This window comes from Curcuma longa, chromosome 11 (assembly GCF_044706935.1).
Source record: "Curcuma longa cultivar G26 ecotype Majalengka, Jawa Barat chromosome 11, ITB_CL_G26_1.1, whole genome shotgun sequence".
Taxonomy (NCBI): domain Eukaryota; kingdom Viridiplantae; phylum Streptophyta; class Magnoliopsida; order Zingiberales; family Zingiberaceae; genus Curcuma; species Curcuma longa.
In genome coordinates, this window is record NC_133871.1 from 9,163,531 (window position 1) to 9,184,065 (window position 20,535).

A 20,535-nucleotide genomic window follows, 5' to 3' on the forward strand; every position below is an offset into this window, starting at 1 on the left:
AGTGAAACAGATACACGGAGTGGCAGGTCCAGAAATGTAAGTTTGAGACAAATACTAAAACTTTAAATACAAAATGGACTCGAGTTTGTCAAGAATGGAAAACCTTGGCTAGTGTAGCACTAGTAACAAAGAATTGCTAATGGGAGATGGCAAAATATGCCCTCATTGCAGTAAACAATGAGGGTTAGGGTAGCAATAGGGGGCGAAAAAGAATCGATCTGCATTGGTCCAAACATGGCGACAATCCATTTCAGAAGTGCCAACCTACTACTTCAGACTATATTATATGACAAATGAATGATATGCAACCAGCTAACACGAGCTTACCTGAAAACATGTTTTACAAGACCTCCTGCAAATTTTTGTGGTCAAGAATTATTGAGAAAACCAGATGCTTTTCTTGCGCTATGTCGTCATTCGAGTGTTCCTGAACCAGAAGATGGAAGAAACTCCTTTTTCCAATTCTTATTGGTGGACTCTTGACGGTCAAGTATCAGTTGATGGCTCAGCAGCAGATAGACAAAAATGCAGGCAAGTTTTGGTTCCTCCTCTTCGATTTGAATCCAATACTTGAGTTTGTGACTAAAGCTATGGGTTGACATTGCATTCTTCCATATATCGCTCATCTTGTGTAAGGTACTTCTTCCAGAATATCTTGTACTTGGGAATGGCTAAATCAAGCCAAGGCTTCATGTTGCCATTGTAATGCAAAGCGGCTGCATTCTTTAAGGAGTCTTCAGAAACTTCGTAATCATGGCCAAGCCCTTGCTGAACTAAAGTATTGTCGAGAGGATATATATGACCGTGAAAAGCAAGTAAATTTGCTGGAAGTGCAGCAGCTCTCCATTGTACCTCATTTTCTTGTTTCAACTGTCATAGGCAATGAAAGAGAAAAAAATTAAGCATATACATTCTGAATTGTGTAAAAGGTAACCAAAGAATCCCTTGAAAACTAAAATCTCTGAGGTTCAGTAAAAATCCTTATCGACTATGGAAACTGGAATAGTTTTTGATACTACACATAACAATGTCTAATCCTTGACAATTACCTGATCAACAATCCTTTTATAAACTCCAGTAATATCAAGTTCTCTCCATTTCTCCAAATCGACTATGTTTATGCCAGACATCCAGGCACAGTCGTTACTGTCATACATAGTGGTGCCCAGATATGACTTGAGATGACCCAATTTTACTCCACAAAACTCAGTAGCGCCAATTACTTTTCCACCCAAATCAAGATTCCACAAAAAGGATATGTCTTTTTGAACAACCACATCATCATCCAAAAGAACTACCTTCTTTAGATCTTTAAACATATCAGCAAGAAGAAAGTGGGAATGGCCAAACACAGAGAGATATTTAGTTCCCATCTGCAAAGGGCTTCGTTGAGAAATAGTGTGACTAGAGATGCGGAACTCCTCTGACATTGACATCTCTCCCAAATCTAAGTTGGAAATATGATTAGATTTGAGCTCATCAAAATTCAGAATGTTGATGGTTGCATTTCCATAAGAGTGTCTGACAAACCAGTGTTTCATAGAGTAAAAATTCTGTTTATCGGTTAACACGTGGAAAACCATTCTATCAGATTCCTGCAATACAAAGGGGAGAAGTCATTAAAACTGATGAGAAAAATCTTCAAAAGCGAATCATAGAAGAACAGGATTAGAGTGTCAAACCTCAGAATTCAATACAGTAGAGTTGATAGTGACTGATAATGCTAGTATATTTCTTGAGAATATAAGATAGTGTTGATAGCTTGGATTATGAATTTCAGAAACAGATATATGATCCATATTGGATGCTGGAGATTTGAAGAACTCTACTGTCAATCTCATTAAAAGACAATGAAAAGTTTTGGACATGGTCTGGACACCAAGCTGATATAAAAATGCACTTTGTTTCATATGGAACTGAGCTTCATCTTCTGTCAAATCAAGTATCTGTCTTAGTTTCCTATCAATATTAGTGCAATCAACAGGGCACGACTTGGCTTCTGCAATGATCTTGTCCATATTTGAAATCTTCTTACCTACACTGGAAGGAGAATATGTTAATCATTTGTGACAAAAGAAAGAGAAAGGAAATGCAACATTGGGTTTCAATGGATTAATCTTATGAAAGACAAAAATGGAATATTGGGTTTCATGTGAATCCATACAAGCCATCTATTAGAACAACAGAGCATCACAATCATGCAATTTGCAAAATGTTTTACTTCAAGTTCTAATAGTTGACTTTTCATTTGACTTTCTATTATCTAGTTAAATGCTCTATAAAGTATTAACATTGTGATGCTAAACTTGGTCTTGAGGCTCAATTTATTCTCAAAATCATTGATTTCTCATGAAAACAGAAGCATCCCACCAGAGGATCAACTAAACTACGAATTAAATTTGTTTCTTTGTCCAATGAAAGAACATGAGCTCTTAATTATCATTCCACATCAAATCTAATGTCAATCACTGAGTTTTTTCAATAACTAAATTATATATAAACTAACAGGTCTTTTTCAGAAAAATAAATAAACAAGTAGAGGAAACAAAAATAGCCCGACACATGGTGTTGGTTTTATTTGGGTCCTTTTTTTCTTTTTTTTTTTGCTTCAACGATATCCGTCAACTTTCAAATTTATGACATTTTAGCCAATCAATCATTATTTATCTGATGGCAAGCAGGAGAGGCTAACTAGAATACTTGGTTAACGAATATGTTTACTTGAATGGAAGGGAAAGGGGACGGGAAAAGAGAGGAAAAACTATGTTTGCTTGAATCCAAAGAAAGAAAGAGGCGAACTCATTCATTTCATTCACTTGGAAAAAGTATGGTAATCATGGTATTAACTATTCATCCCACAAAAATATTCACACCAAAATCACACAGAGAAGAAAAATGCTGTTAATTGAGAGGACAAGCAAAACCACACTAAAGAAGCCGATAGTGCCATCAAATTACCACATTAACCCATCACCCGATGATACTCTAATCCTTTCCTTGCCTATCTGAGATGCCCGCCATCAGCACCACACTCTCTCACTAATGGCAGAAGATATGTCCTCCCAACAACATGTCTCGACAAACAATTGGGTGACATTGGCAAAGGTGAGCAACAATCGAAAAGCTGAGGCCATGAACTTAGCTTCTTGCTCAGCAGCAAGAAGATTTACAAAATCTATTCTCCAGTTTTTGGGTAAAACTTCAACAACAGTAGGGGAAAATGACTTTTTGGTCAACTTCCTTGGACACAGCACGAGGTTATGTGCCTCAATTGGTGATCTTGCAACAAACGACAAGAGGAAGAAGTATAAAATTTCATTCAATACTTGAATACTATCTTGAACAATAGATTCAAGCACCTTATATAGGATTTTACAACCTAAATAATTATAGCAAGTCTAACTAGGACTTGGACTTGGACAAGGACATATTACTACGAATAATTTGGAAAGATACAGAAAAATAAATATAATATTAACTCAGACCTCAAAATCAATATATTTTATTTGGACCGCCTTATTTATCTTGCATTGCCTTCCCTGTTCTCTTCCTCACCTCCTTCAAAGTCCCTCTTCACTAGCTCTTTCAACTGCCTCCCTCCCTTTTGTAACTCTTCTTATTTTAATATACACAAGGATACAGTGAAATGAGGCTTGAAAAAAAATACAGCTGGTAACCTCCCCCCTTCCCCCCTTATCCTAATCAGCTTCATTTCCATCTTCCCCATTTCTTTAGCCTATGAGATTGTCTTTATCCTCCCTATTTAGTCTGCTCAAACCTGCCCTTGGAATACTCCAACGACATTGTAATATCATTCGCCAAGCTCTTCTAACAAACCAAGCCCTCATTGCAGCCTTGTCCCCACTAACCTAGACATCCCCTCAGCCCTCTCTCTTCTCTAAGTATCTCTAACTCCAATCCACCCTGCCTCCATTACAACAAATATTGCTTGATACATTGATCTCTCCAATTACAGATGGCAGCTTCAATGAAATCTGGTCCACCAGCCTGATTGGGGTATTTTAACAGATGTTGACAGAGTTAAGGGACTGGCAGTTTGAAAGTTTAGAAAACATGTTAAGTCAAGGCTGGTATTGCTCTCTTATCCACCAAAATTACTCCGCCTCAATTCATAAGATCTAAGTTGTATACAAACGCTTATAGAATTAGTAACATGCGAGAGTAAAATAATATACCAAATAGTTGGAACTAGCATTGTCTAACAATGATGATGATTGACAGAGTACAATATTGACTTATAAACAAGCCAATCATTAGTTTAGTCTATATTGTAGATAGGACCAAACTGTTTTTATCTAGTTTACCTGTTGAATTTAACTTATTTCTTCGTGTTATAATTTTATTTTTCTCAGATTGTCCTTCAAATATAGTTTATGTGAATTGGCATAAAACTTTTCTTACTATATAACATATGTTCTAAAAAGTATGGGACTAATCTATATGTATATATCAAAACTAACCATAAAGTTATATCAGGTGGGTGGGAAAAAAGGTTTAGGGCAAAAGTGATGGAGTTTATTTTACATCCAGGTGGAGATCACATTTTGTTTAATATACCCAGGGTGGGCAGACGTGTAGCAGCTTTCCTAAGGTGAGACAACTGGAAAACCAACCAAGACCTAATTACCTAATAAACTAACCATTCAGTCATGAGACTGCTTCTATCAGACATTATTAAATTTAAGACGGGTATTCATGTGTGAGAAAGAGAAGGGCTACATATGTCAAAATAGTATATTATGCTAATTGACAATGCATACATCAGATTATCCATTTAAAACTTCCCATGCGATCAAGTGCTAAGGGTGATTCCAATTCTTGAAAGACATTTGATTAGTTATTCTATCTCTTACCAATAATCATGGCTCCTATTTAACTAAGAGGGGTGGGTCATTCAATGGTCATCTTTGAAGCAATCAAAGATCTCAAGAGTTGTTTTTCTGATTTCATCAAGAAACAAACAAAGATGCTCATATGCTCCAATAGTTATCAGAAGAATACTTACAGTGGTGGTAGATCAGGATCAGAAACTGCTTCAGTAAGCATGCGCTCATGATCCTGAATATTCTGTTTCAATTCGCGAGTTAAGGTCTCCTTTCCTTTAATTTTTGCGATGCTAGGGTAATAAGCTCTTGCCACAAAAAGCTGATCCTTGAGTCTCTTCACAATAGAATCTTTCATAACTCGTCTATTTTTTCTGGCCCAAAGACAATAGCTTCCAAATTCATGTTCACAAGATCTGTCAGTCTCATATACACTCAAACTTGTGTCATGCCTTGGCTTCGTATCTTCTACATCAGGCTGAAAAAAAAACAAATACAATAATTGGATTAGGCAATCAAAGAGAAGTAGAAAATATAAACCATCTAGCATAAAGAGCTAAATCAGTAATATACAAGTGAAAACATGAGATACAAGTAAATTCAACACATTTATGTCATTAAAAATAGCACTTCATTTGGCATACAAGTAATTATCATCCAGATTTACTGCAGGTTGATAACATATTTAAATAGTTAGTATCCTATGCCAAACAGAAATTTTGAATAGTATTCTGGAATTGTTCAAGGTGTCAAGAACTTACTTTAGTACTCATAGATGAAGGCTCTTTTGAGGCATCACTATATCCCTTAACAGGGCCTACAAATCAATGGTCAAGGATGAATTAAAAGATATAAAAAACATAAGTGTTGGGTAAGAAAGAATTCACATATAAATATACCTTTTGATTTGATCTCATCACCTGTTGTTGCCTGAGAGCTATAATTATTGGATTGTGATGTGGAGGGCGAACTAAGAGCTTTCTTGATCCTCATGTTCAATTCCTCAGTAGGAGGCGGCACACTAGGGACATCCTGATAAATAAGCAATAAAAATTTCCTTTTAAGAAATATTCACAAAATTTCATTAACTTTAAATTAAATTTGTTCATTCATAGATGAATCAGTAGTTCTCCCACGTTGAATTTGCAAGCTTAAAGGTTCCTTCAAGATTTATTATGGATTAAAAGAAAAGCAAGATAGCTATAGCAATGTGAATAAAAAAACAACTATGTAGGACGCTTGCACACTTCAATTCCCTAAGATTTAAAGGATAATGATATTAAAGAAATAAACAATGTGAATCAAGGAAAAGGTTTGAATAATGATTTGAAACTAGCTACCTAACAACATATAATTTGACGCTAGTGCCATGGATCATTTTAGTGAATTTCAAACGGGGAATTGTAAGGCTCACTGAAAAGTTGTGTAATAGGTAAAAAAAGATTTATAACATACTTGAAATAAAATCCTCAAGGACATAAAATAAAATAGTAGAATATCTTGTTTAAAATAGTAGAATATGATTAATAAAGGAGATTGATTCCATTATAAATAAAACCCAGGTTGACGTCGCACTAGACCCACCTGGATAAAAAATAATACAGAATTATACATTACATTTAAAACTGAAGCAAAATGGACAATGAGGCATTTGAAGTCGTTTGCTTGCAGTTATAGAGTAGTCAAATCAACCTTCATTGTGTATGTTATTGAAGAGAGGAAGAGCGAGACAGTGATGATGGTGAATGAAGAAAGGAAGATGGATTCAACATGATAACACTGCTTCTCAAGACCAGATTTCAGCTTTTTCTCAATCATTGTTGAGCTACCATAGACTTGAGCCTCAGTATCAATTCCAAGTCTTGACATGGCAATAATTGTTTTCCTTATAGTCACTCTTGAGCTTGGCCAACTCTATCCTCATCGTTGACTCCAAGTCTATATCCAACAAGATTTCCTCCAATCATGCAACAGAAGATTCAATTTTTGTTTCTTTCACAAATGGTACGTGTTTAGTATTAATTGATTGGGATTTTTTTGGTAATTTTCCTCTCTTTTTTTACTTTTCATACTTGTGTGAAATACATTTCATAATGAAAGGCAAAGAATCACCCTGCTTGCAGAGGTAGTCTTTCAATTAATTATTGAAATAGGACCCCTAATATGATCAATGACAAGTGAAGGATTACATGATTTTGGTGGAGATTATGACTTACAGACAGCCATTACTTTAAGGGCTGAAAAAGCATCAACTGATATTCCACCAATTGCTTACACCTTAATTGTTTCAATTGTGAATATATTAAAAAAAAATCAAAAATCATATTTATCCATAACTCAGGCCTTGGGAAAAAAACATTGTTTTGTTTATCCTTTTCATCATTCAAATAGAATAGCTAACCTCAGTGGTCACCATAGCAGTGCATCCTTAGAATAGCTGGATAAAGGTTATTTAGAAAGTTAATACAGAATGTGTCCAAATTTCAGCACGTACTCATCCGTATGCTGACTGAACAACACAAAGAGGATAACTTAGCTTAAATCCAATTAAATGATAGCCTATGGTTAAAACAGCATAGTTGTCGTAAGCAAAAGCATCTCCATTATCAAATGACAATGGGTGTACATCTTAACAGGGTCACCACTCAGCACCATTCATGTGAAAAGAAATTAAGGAAAGTTACAAAAGGAATGCAGCTAATTTTTCTAGTAATAACAAGATCAATGGATACAAGCAAAAAATTAATGTATAATATACAGGATAATTATCATATCCAACTTCCATTTCTCCTATTTATTTCAATTCCATCAATCCATCAATTTGATGATACAAACATACATATGAACATCAACAACCAAAGCAAGCAAAGCAGAATACTTTGTTGTCATTAATGATGAAGGAACATTGTCATTAGAAATTTGATAACAGTATGTAAAATTAACCTTTGAAAACGTCGATGCAAATTCTTCTTCGTGGTGAGGAACCGTCCACTGAGCAACCTATCAAGTTCAGATCAATGAAATTATATAAGAAGCTGCAGCTGCAAAGAATTATACAGAACTTGAGATATTGTCATAAACAATAGAACAAAACCTTTGAAGAGATCTGCTCTTGTTCACGAGTAACATTGCGGTAAGTATCAAAGTTACTTTCCTGGACATTGATGCAAAAGAAAATGATATCAAATAAACAAATCAAAATCGGGAACTACAAGATAACGTAACCATAGCAAATCCCCTCACCTGCTGGGAGCGAACGTCCGCTAAGTATCCTGCAGAAAATGACAGATGCGGAATAAGAAATCTCACCAACCACATTTTAAAATTCAAACCCTATAAAAATAACAGCTGAAAAGTAAAATATTCAACGTCGCGTATCCACAATCGAATCGCGACCACGAGCCGAGCTGGATCAGGAAGAATCCTGTCCCGCCGCGAAATGCGGAAGCTGTAAGGAAGCCGCTCGCTACGAGTAGATCTGCGAATAACAATTAGGGTTTTACGAGGAGAGATCCGGCGGGATGACACACCGGAAGGGAATCGATTGTGGAGACCAAGGAGGAACACGAGGGGGACGAGCAGCGAGAAGCATACAAGCGCGAACACGGCCACTGGCTGTCCTTTCCACCTCCTCTTCGCCGCCTGCTGCGCGGCAGCAGACAGCCCGCCGGGGCCGTAGCCTTTCATATCACTTCTCCGCTACCTCTCCGTCTCCCCCTCTCTCGTTCCTTCTCTCAGTGTCAAGGATCAAACACTCTTCGGCTTCCGCTCTCCTCTTCGCCCAAACCTCCCTTTTCTCTCCCACCAATCCGCACGGCTCCACGACGATTCCGATCAGGGTAGCGAGCGCATCCAAATCAATAAGCAGATCTCTGGATTCCCATTCCCTCTTCGAAATCTCGCTCCATTTCGATCTCCGGCCACAATCTGGCGTTACTCTTCTTCTCTTCGGAGATTTGGATTGTGAATTTGTCTCTCTTTCAAAAGTGGCAAAAGAAACCCACAGAACAGAAGAAAAGAGGAGGAGGAGAGAGATAAAAAAGAAGGCGAGGAAAGAGAGATAGAGAGAGAGAGAGGAGAGAGAGAGAGAGGAGGAGGAGGAGATGGTAATTATATAAAAAAAATAAAAAGGGAATAATTTGAAAATATTTTATTTTATATATTTTGTTAGAATTTTATTCTTAATTATCAGTTACAATTAAATATGAAGATTTTTTCTTAAATGAATAACGGATCTTAAAAATACTCAAAAAATTTGATATGAATGTTGTCTATTCTTTTGTTTAATTAAAAAAATCATTATACATTTCTAAATGGATAGTTTGTAGTAATAGTTAAGTTGATTACGATACAATAGAATTATTAAAATAGACAAAAATTAAATTTCAATGAAGTCAAAATAATATTCTTTTTTGTCATAATCAATTATAGTTTCTTGATTTACCTCCTCATATATGATCATAAAATCAACTAAGATGACTGATTTCATCTTTTGTTCACAAGGCTAAGATCTAAGAGAGTTATTTTAATCGATAATTTTGGATATTTGATTCGCAAGTCGAACAAGTCGGTTCGACAATGACTCGACAACAAATGAGGGGTAATTAACAGTGACAGTGATTAGGAGTTAAGCATTATTAATAATATATAATTGACACATGATAGATTTATGTCGGCCAGACAACGAGAGCTTTGATTCTGCTCTCTCGGGGCCCCACACAACACAAGTGTATCCTAATAAAGAAAGAATTCAGGCAGGAGAGGAGAGGAATATTTATGAGATATTTAATTTGATAAAAAATTATTTATATTTCTTCAATATATATAATATTAATTAATTAAATAAATTTAAATAATTTATTAAATTAAATAAGTAAATTTGAATGTTCATGAATAGTCAATAAAATTTTTATAAATAATATACTAAATAAAAAAAATTAAAAAGAATAAATAAATCTATATTATCAAGTTCAATAACCAATTAAATAAATTTAAAATGTAAAAAATTTTAAACAATTAAATAAGTTTGAATTGAAAATTCGATAACATCTAAACGAATCAAATTCAAACTAAGCTTGAATCAAGCTCAAACTAAATTTGAATCAAGCTCAAGCTAATAAAAAAATCAAATTAAGCTTAAATAATTATTTCAAAAGCTTAATTTATTTCAGGCTTAACTTAGTTACCTTATCAAACAAGTTTGAACATAATAAAGTTTGATTCAACTTCACTTATTTACGGCTCTAAAGGTATCAATTTGGATTGGATTTGTTATATTAGATTAAAATTTTATCAATCTTCATCTGACAAACCTAAATGAACCAAACCGCATGGATTGTGGATCCAGACAAACTGATCCATGGGTTGGAAAAAAATCTAAAATTCAAAATTAAAATAGAAAATTTAATAGGCTTTAGTTTGCCCGTCTAATTTACAATACAAATTTAAGATTTTTAATATATTTTTTTTATTTTTTATGGGATTGTGGATTGACCCACTTAACTCATAATTCATTTTGGATTGAAATTTTTTTTGCATTTTCTTGACCCATCCCAACTTGTAAGATGATAAAATTACCCAGATAGTCGAACTAAGCTTGACTATGTTTAAGCTAATAGAATGTCTAGAAGAGGATGAATAATCGATATGCATGATTTGAAAGTTGGACTATTGAATAAGGTTGGACTATAGTATTAAACATAAAAAAAAATTAAAATAAAAAAGATTTAATTGCTCATAGTGTGACAAATAAGAAGTGTGAGATAACAACACGACACGCCTATGAGTAATTTTTTATTTAATACTATAACCCAACCCTTAAATCTTAAAAGGAAAATCTTAAATGATTTAATCATAAGCCAAAAAAAAATACAGTACACAATTCTGGATGTTTGAAATTGTTCCGAGCGCTCGAAATATTTTATCGCGGACAATCGCACAAAAAAAAAAGTAGGGTATCAATCTAAATCCCTAAAGTTAGGTCATCCATCTTATTCTAGCTTCGAGAGCAACAAAGGCGAGAGATTTGCAAAAGAAATTATGGCAATTGCTACGAAAGGGAGTAGGATTGAAAGAGATTAACGAGCAATTGAAGCTTAAGCTTCTAAAATTATCTTTAATTAATTCTTCTAACAATCACTTAAGCTACTATGCTACGCAAGTTAGGTCTAAAGGATTTTCTCATAATTGCATAAACTATCGCTCTCGCCCTTAATGGTGATCGTGAACAATTTCGCCCTTATTTATATATAATTATTCATCCGATTAATTCTAAATTACCATATCAAATTCTGATTAATCTGGAATTATGATTATAATTCCTAACTAACTCCGCTAAGACTAATCCTACCATGATAATATGATTAACACGCGTACCAATAAGAAGCAGACACATGGTAAGCTCAGAGGCTGCCACCCTTTTCCCGTCTCGGTAAGCCACAAGAAAACGACGTCTCACTTGGAAGAAATGAATAAAGCGCCGCCGGTCGCTGGCCCTGGCCCAGGCCCAGCTCGGTCCACGCGCTCGTGCCGGCGGCGACGCTTCCGTTTGAAGGAGAAGAAGAAAATGGCGTCAATTGTGTGTTCTCTCAGACTACACGATGGCCGGTTCTGGTGATCAACTAGTTCCTACGAGGCCGGCGGCGGTGGCCGGCGAAGGCGGGCAGTGGCGGTGGTGGGGGGCGAGCGGCCTCCAGGCGGAGGCGGTGAGCAGGCAGAGGTCCTTCCAGCCCAGCTTCAGCGTGCCGTTCTCCTCCACTAGGGTGTACCCGTCGGAGGGGAACATGCCGAGGAGGAGGCTGGCCTGCGCCGCCGCGCTGCCGGCGAGGGAGACCCCGCGGAACCCCGACTGCCGCAGCTTCTCCCGCCAGTTCCCGAACCTGACCTCGCCGGAGCGCGCCGGGCCGCCGACGGCCAGCACGTTGCGGATCTCCCGCGACAGCAGCTGCTGCTCCACCACGTGCCGCTCCGGGCTGTCCTCGCCGTAGCTGGCGCCGAGGGAGTCGAACAGGGCGGAGTAGTAGTGGATCGCCTCCACGAACCGCGCCAGGAACGAACCCGCCTGGCTCAGGTCCTGCTCCACCATCGTCACCACCTTCGGCGACAACCTGCAAAGGTGAAACCCGCGAACGGTAAACGACGGCGGCGTCGCTCGGTAGAAGAAAAACTATCAAAAGGCACCCCCAGAGTTTAATAGCATTTCCCAAATGACCCAAAGATTTTGCTAATATCATAACTGCCCTCCAATATCTTCTCTAATTAAAAATATTAAGGAGAGTTGTAGTATTAACAAAATATTAGAGAACAAATTTGAAAAGTATCCTGTTCCTGTGATCGATGCATTGAAGGAAAGAACTTACCGCTGGAGAAGCCAAAGCGTGTTGTTGTCGGAGCCGGAGACGTCGTAGAGCGAGTGGCGGAGCCAGTGGACTGCGACGGCCTCGCGGTGGGAGGACACCGACACACCGAGGCGGTCGGGGTCGAGGTTGCCGATCTTCTCGGCGACGGGGACGAACTCGAAGGGGAGGCCGAGGGTGTCGGCGAAGTCGGAGAGGCGCTTGCCGGTGGCCTCGAGGGCGTCGAGGGAGGCGCCGACGCCGGTGAGGCGCACCCGCGGCGGGCCGCCTGGGCGGGAGGCGAGGATGTGGAAGAGGCCCGGCCACTGCAGGCCCTGCATGATGTCGAAGTCGATGATGTGGACGCGATCCTCGCGCTCGAACGCCTCTTGGATGGCTTGGTTGGCGGTGAAGTGGGAAAACTTGACGAAGGGGCTGATGCCGTTGAAGACCTGGAAGGCGGAGGCGAGGAGGCGGTGACGGTGCGGCGGCGCAGCCGACGCCGGGAGCGGCGCGTAGAGGCCGAGGCACGAGCTAACGAGGCGGGCGGACATGGCTTCGGAGAAGTAGGCGGCCACGCGCTGCGCCGACGTGCCGTAGGGCGTGGAGAGTTCGGATATTTCCAGCAGGAGGTGGTGAGCGTCGTCGAGGTTGTCACCAGCCACCGCCTCGGCGCACTGGAGGAGCAGCGTCAGCAGGTGGAGCCCCTCCGCGTCCGGATTCTTCTGCTGCAGCAGCTCCTTTCTCTGCTCCTTGCCGGGGGCTGCCTCGTCGGAGGAGGCAGAGGCCGAACTCCGCTGAGGCTGCGTTGCAGCGGCGGCTGCGGAGGAGGTAGTTGTGCCCGTTTCGGCAGCGGCGGTACTTCTGGAATCACCACCGCCCTGTTTCTCTGCGCCGCTTGTCGGAGGCGCTCAGGCGGGAGCCCTCCGGCGGGAAGCGCCGTCGTCGGCGTCGCCGGCTCAGAGGCGAGCGAGCGGAGGCGGAACTCGAGGAGCGCAGCCAAAGCAGGGTTACAAGGGTCGGACAATCTCACGGACGCTGCTCACGATCTGCGGAATGGAGACCTCGCCGCCAGCGGCGGAGCTACTAATTATCTCACGAACAATGCCATCGACCCAATCGGCGCCCACCGCCGCGGCAGCGGCGTCATCAACGCCGACGAAAGGAGCATCCTCGGAGCCCCCGGCAGCAGCTTCCGGCGCGAACAGAGGCAGGCCGGAGAAGCCACAAAGAGGAAGAGAAGAAGCGGGCGGAGCCGGCAAAAGCGGCGTAGCACCACCACTCCCCGCCGAGAAATCGACAGGGGGATGGAACAAAAGCGAAGGCGGCGGGCTGGGGGCGGCGCGGCGGGAGGAGGACGACGACGAGGAGTGGGGAGGGAGGTTGAGCTCGGAGGCGAGGCGCTTCCTCACCATGTTCCCTTACAACAGCAGCAGAAAGCGCGGAAGAAGGGATTCGGGGAGGAAGAAAGAGCAGCCGGCGTTATTAATAACAAGCAAGCATGCCCATGCAGAAGAAGCAAGGCACAAGGAGAGGCGCAGCAGCAACAGTCCCGGGGAGAAAGGAACAAGAAGAAGAGCACGAAGAACATTAACACGACCTGCAAAGCTCGTAGCTGCAGGGAGCGGGAGGGAGGGGGGATGCGCTGCGCCTGCGCCTGCGCTGGCGCTGGGTGGGGGGGGGATCACGTTCATGGGCGAATTGCTACAAGAAGATAACGGCGGAAGGGGGTTTGGACACGGCTGCCGTGTCGGATTTGATGTCGATTATACCCTCTTTCTCTCTCCTCACTCTCAATACCCTCCTCCTCTCTTTCTCTCTGCTCCACAGCGGCGCAGGTCAGCAGCAGGCAGCGACGCAGCAACAGGGCGCTACGAGACATGGCGAGTAGAGATTTCGAGGAAAATGGAGGACTTTTTGATGGATTTGGGGAAGTGATTAGATCATCAGATTAGTGGAGTAGATTGAGGGTGGGTGCCTTTTTGCTTTTGACTTGGGAGTGCTCATCAGTAGACTACTAGAAGAGAAATTTCTATTGATAAGTATAATAATGGGATTAGTATCTTAAGATAGAAGAGACGAAAAAAAAGTCGAGGTTGATTGCACTAGGTGTGATGGGTCCTTTGGTGCTCGAATGAGTTTGAGTCCGATGGAGTAGCGAACCCGTGTGAGTCTCCGATGGCGAAGCCAAAGTGTCTTTTGTCGAGTAGTTGAGATGAGTTGGTCATGCTAGATCGCGTGGTGAGGGATGCCTATCGGTCCCCAATTAACACGAACATTGAACACGACTTGATTGGGACAATAGTGAATTGATGCTCTCTAATAAGAGATTAAATGTGGGTGTTTAGGGAAGGGAACTATGAATGTATCATGTGCTTCCTATGAAAAGGTGATGGATTTCAATGGTTTTCACCTTTTGGATTGCACTTTAGGGCTTCTTTTTCAAACCTTTTCATGCTATAGAGGGTTCTTTGGGCTCGTCGTAGCTTTCGCATTAAATAGATCGATATATGGCATACTAGCTTTTATGTCTTTGATATCCTCTCACACTATGGCCACTAACAAACACACTTCTACTCCATCAATCATAAAAAAGATGAAATAAGTCTCCATGAATTATGTTTTGAATTTATCATTATCTAAATCATTATCGATGATCTAATTAATTGACAATAAATGAGATTAAGAAAAGCCAAAGGTTAAGGGAAGTCAGTGAGTATGTCTACTGAATGCTCCCTAAAAAAAATGAATTGGTGCCACTAGGCGTTGACTTATCTCAAAAGTTCATTGAAAGTCAAAAAAAATACAAAACAGGGATCAAAAAGGTACAAATATGTCAAATCATTACATAAACAAAGAGAACAGCTAGTATTTGTTTATATTGACTGTTGAATATTTATTTTTGACTACTTACGAGTTGGTGGGTTGACTTCAACGAAGGGATATAAAAAAAACAAACTACAACACGAGTTAATGGAATTGTTGCGCTCGAGGGATACAATAAATGTTTAAGCACTCAAATTCTGATTTTTTTTAAATTTCTTTTTAATGGATGATATTTTTACTATTAATCTTTTTATAAAGATTTCAGATATATATTATATTTAAAGTCTCTGGGCTTTTTGTCTCTTTGTTCAGATATATTATTATTAGTTAATATTTTTTTACATATTATTTACTATGTGAAAGTGAGGTTATAAGTCGATTTTGAGTGTGCAGCAGCTTAGGCTGTGGCAGAGGAGCAGCGCAGGGGGTGCAGCTTTACGGTGGGCAAGGAATGCTGAATGCATCGTGTCATGTCAAGTGGGAGAAAGTAGATTGTCTTTTTTAGACATTTGCATGAGCCACATCATGTCCCCTTCACGCATGCATCTCTTCACCCATCCCTAATTCTATATTCAATTCAATTCATAAACATAAATATTTAAACATATTAAACAATTTACATAAAAGGGAAGGTAGATAAGAATGTGAGTGATAAATTAGTGTGCTTTTATTTGCCTTTGTTTGTTCATATTTGTCCCTCGAATCTATTTATCGCCCCCATTAACTCATCTCATCGAACTATGCGACTTCAATTGATTACTTGCAATGCAGGCCCCACTTGCAACCTAGCTACTTCCAAAATCATCTCCATGAAAAAAAAATTTTACATTGTGTTTTCGACTTGGCCTTCAGTCGAGCTCTCTCGAATCCAATCAATTCATCCAACTCAACTAGCTTCGACACATCTAACATATAGCTTACCCAATTCATTCAACGCTTTTGAGTTATAAAAATTCTCGATCACGGACATCAAAAAAAAAAAAATGATAAATCCCAGTCAGTCTCATGGACTCAATCCCTAGGGGTAACCGGTTCAGTCCCATGGAAGTTTCCCACCGACCACTAGGGTAAATCGAGAAGCGTATACGGCGGCCAATTTAGATACCCAGCATTCTTCATTTGGAAGAAAATTCTGCAAATATGTCGTAACTGGGGATCAACCCCTAAACCCCTTCAGCTCATGTGGTGTAACTATCAACGCCTTCAGCTCATGTGGTTAACTATCTCATGACCTCTAATGCACAGCGTGACGTGCTCACTAATTTTGTGGATCCATGAATCGAGCAACTCTTTGGATTTAGCCGGCTGAGCTCATGCTGCCACACAAGAAGATGAGAACTGGACGTCTTGTCTCGTAGCACCTCGCTGCTGCAGTGCCCAACTCTTTGACACGCTTCTCCATCACTTCCGACTTGACACTGCACTGCGATCTAATCAGCTGAAAGGGAAGCAGTGCAGTGCAGCAGCATGTTCTAAGAATCCAAGGCATTGTCAGCACACTTGTCAGCACAGTACTTTTTTAAATCAATTTATCTAATATTATTTTCTAATTTCTATTTGACTTTGATAATTAAAAAAATATTTAGTTTCTAACACTCATTATCAGTAGTATTACCCCCAGCAAATTCTCTCACTTAGTAAGAAAATGAAAAAGCTAACCCAAGCTTCAGGTACGCATTGAATGTTGTCTACACTTTTTGGCATCTCACCTTTTTCAGATTTCTGCTGCTCAAAGAGACTGGTGAGAAGTCAAATCCGGGGGAGGAGAAGGTAAAACCATTAAACCAATACTACTCTTCTTCACCGAGAGAATCCAACAGGCAAACAAAGAGACTGGCGAGAAGGAACAACACCGAATATGTCCTTGCACCAGCAATCTCCGCCGTGGCTGTACGTGGAATAGTTTCTACGAGCCTAGTTCGACTCACTGTCATGTCTTGATGATGTCGATCGAACATAAAGGACGTGTCTCCTGTTTACTGCTTGTGTCTTGAGATGCTTGCATTATTGTGGAACGAGAAGCAGCACATAGTATTTGAATTTTGACGCCTTCTTCTCTACCTTTCTAAAGGTTTCTGCATGAGACATCAGCATACGGTTTCCTTTCCTTTCTCTCTGTCTCTTCTAGTGTTCATGTCCTGACTCCTGATCACTTCTTTGCTATCTTTCCGTCCCTTTCATGGCGTGTTCATTGAAAATGGTCTGAAAGTTACCTGCTTTACTGTGAGATTAACGTAGATATCACAAGTATCTCTGACATCTATTGAATGGTTGGGACTGCACACCTATAACTTCAACTACAACTTCTCTAGAATACCCAATAACCTCCACTGCAACTGCAGCCAAAATTTTGCCTCCCTTAAAGAGCAAGTAGTGTGATGTAATGTGAGTCTATATTCCTGCAGCTTTTAAACGCCGCATAGCCCAGAGCATATTGAATACCATCAAAAAAGTTCTAAAATAGTTTATTTGGCACTTGAATCATAATCGAGCTTTCGGGGGACGAATACCGTGACCACACGGCTCTAAACATTAGTTCGGTAAACAAGTATTCATGCTTGTGTCAGATAGTGAATACTTATATCTCTATGTGATCATAAAAGCTTGTAAAAATAACAGCACAGGATGATATCTGAATTCGTACCTTTGTGAGATATTCATGTCCAGATATATGTAACATAGTTATCATTTATCAACTGTGATCCTGAGCCAACTTATTTGAGTCACGTCGATGGAAACATCAGGCTGTGGCCCCCGGTTGAATGAGAAAGCAGTACGACTGCAAGAAAATTCCATGAAGAGGCTCAAAAGTTAATACTGCTAAGTAACAGATAGAGCAGGTTGGGGATCACAAGTACTAGGTGAAAATATAGACGTCGAACATCATGTAATGGCAGATGCGAGACAATACAAGAGACGAATATAATTTTTTTTTTTGGTGAACTGAACTGATCTGATCTAAAAAGCGATACACAGTGTAGAATCAATTTAAGAAACTACTGTTGAAGAAGTCGAATAATTCTCTACTCAGCAATGCAAATTTTGTTATTGCCCATACAACAATGATATGTCTATCTTGGACAGTTCGATTAATGGCTAAAAAATACAAAATATTAGTAACAAAATGAACTACTGTGTAATACATAATCTCAAGGACAATGGCTAAATTAAACTATGTTTAACCTTGAACTTGTTCTTTGAGTTTATTTATTAAAAATTTTATTTAGATTTTACCTTACCATTCAACTAGAACCATTTGTATCTTTATAATTTAGTTAAAACATTTATCTTAAAATTTTCTGAATCCTAATTAATGGGTTTAAATCAAAAGAGCTTTTTAAGAAAGATATTTCTGTAAAATTTAAAATTTTACAATTGTGAAAAAATAATATTATACTCTACAAGGAAAGCTTAAAATTATAATTCTACGATTGATCTGCATATTCAAAAAGTAAGCTAAAACTAATAATATTTAAATAAATCTAGTTTCTTAAATTAATTCTAAAATCAAAAGTTAAACATATTGGATTTAGATAAATAATATATTAATTTAAATAATACCATTCTTTTAAATGTTTCAATTTTATATTGTTAATTTTATACAGTGAAAGCTTACATCTGCAGGAATGTCTCTCTATCCCAAATGAAATAAATCCTCATTTCGAGGTGATATTTGTAAATCCAAAATTCTAGGACTTTTCCCCTCCCTAGCTACCAGTTGAGAAATAAAGGACATCTACTCAAGCTGCATCATCATGGAAATATAAGGTGAAACATAAAAGTGAATATTCTATCTACCACATCAAAGGGAGCAATAACACCCTAATTGAAAAGCTTTTGGCCAGGTTGGTGAGATCAGATTGAATTACAATGATACAAATGAACAATTATGGGATTACATTTGATACCAGGGGACACGGGATATCCTTAGGATCCACATACTACTAGCAATTCGTGGACCCGAGACCTGATAGTCCATTAGAGTTTGGGAGCATGCCCTTATAAATAGGACAGCAAAGGTCATGGTAAAGGACTTTTAACTTTACTCTTCTTCTTCCTCCATTTTATCCCCATCCAGTTTGGTACTGACTTGATGATTGGAGGGATCACGTTGGTCATCGCTGATGCTCACTGACGGGTATTGACGTGCAGATACGGGAGTAGCTCGGACACGAGGTAGGAGTCACCACAACATTAAAACAATTATGGACATGTACTTATGCAATACATCTATATGTTTACTGATGGAATGCATAGCAACGGGAAAATAAAAGACTAGAAAAAAGTGGATCAGAATAGTAAAAGGAAAGTCTCGTAGCCTGACATTTATATTTATGTATGGATACCTTCGTGTCGCTATATATTCCTTCTGGTAACAACAATCATAAGGAATTTTTATCACAATTATTCCAGATTCTGTAAACTTTCCGCAAACAAGTTACTACCACTTTTTTTTGCTATACTATGACTAAAGAATGAACCTCCAAGGATGATATATAGAGGATATCCAGTCGTAAAGGATAGACAACACAGAATACAAAAACTAAGGAAGCACTTGATCAAACTGTCAATACCTTGTTGACATTAATGCTTAGCTCAATAAATTATTAGTAAGGTTACTGCAAAAATGATACCAAAATCAGAACTTCTAATGCTGATTTTTGGAACATGTCGTGAAACTCCAGTTTTTTTTCCTCCAGACTGAAATTTAGCTTTCCTGAGCTCTCTAATTGTACATAGTAGTGGAAAAGGTAAGTGTTGGTTGAATGTTTACACATTGAATTCTTCATATGTTTGGAAATCGCAAATTGTAGAATGTGTATAATTTTTATGAAAACAACATCATTCAAAATATATATATATATATATTTGCTATCTCAACCTTCCTAGAGCCGGTTCCACGGATATGAAGGGAGGTTCATTCAGGTACACAGGCGTTAAACGCATGACGGAGTCGACCATGTAAGTCATCACCTTCTGGAATCGACCCCTGATATTAGCAATACCATGCGTCCACCGTCTGTGCTACGCTATGAGAGCGAAAACAATAACATTCAAAAGTTTGATGAAGCATGGGCAACCTCTAGACACCTTGAGATGTTAACTGACTATGTGGTTGTTATTGGAACCATCATCATTGTATGCTACAAGAACATCTATCTATTCTATCCTTACATCTTACTCTGATGCTGAAAAATAGGAATGATGATTGTCAGCCTTAAGCAATTATTCTCGATCTACAACAAACTCCCAGCTAAGTTTCCAATAGGATTTAGTGATTTTTATTTACTTGAGAAGTACTTTTCCAATTGTTGCTTGGATGGCCAGCAGCTGGTGTTTCGAGAAGGGCGCGGAAAGATACTAAATGGCTTTTAATCATTCATCTCGGGTAACAATCTTCCTACTGGGGAACACCGCCTGGACAATCCAACAGATCAGCCTAACCTACCAAGGCTGACAAGCCATCTCGACAGATAAAGACTGAATTTGATTTCGATTGTATTTTAAATTCAGTAAAATTTCCTATTTCT

General features: G+C 39.3%; 1 protein-coding gene and 1 pseudogene across 1 annotated transcript; both read right to left on the reverse strand.

Annotated features, from left to right (window-relative positions):
- On the reverse strand, positions 1-8,898 carry LOC141839219 (putative galacturonosyltransferase 7). The gene is made up of 10 exons (XM_074726912.1): positions 8,375-8,898; positions 8,088-8,116; positions 7,939-7,998; positions 7,788-7,844; positions 5,744-5,876; positions 5,606-5,661; positions 5,027-5,322; positions 1,683-2,040; positions 1,050-1,595; positions 1-870 (listed from the first exon to the last, which is right to left on the reverse strand). The coding sequence occupies exons 1-10, from the start codon at positions 8,529-8,531 to the stop codon at positions 589-591; spliced, it is 1,974 nt and encodes a 657-aa protein (XP_074583013.1). The 5' UTR covers positions 8,532-8,898; the 3' UTR covers positions 1-588.
- Positions 8,899-10,932: 2,034 nt separating this feature from the next.
- LOC141839987 (protein SCARECROW-like) lies at positions 10,933-13,998 on the reverse strand (annotated as a pseudogene).
- Positions 13,999-20,535: the final 6,537 nt, after the last annotated feature.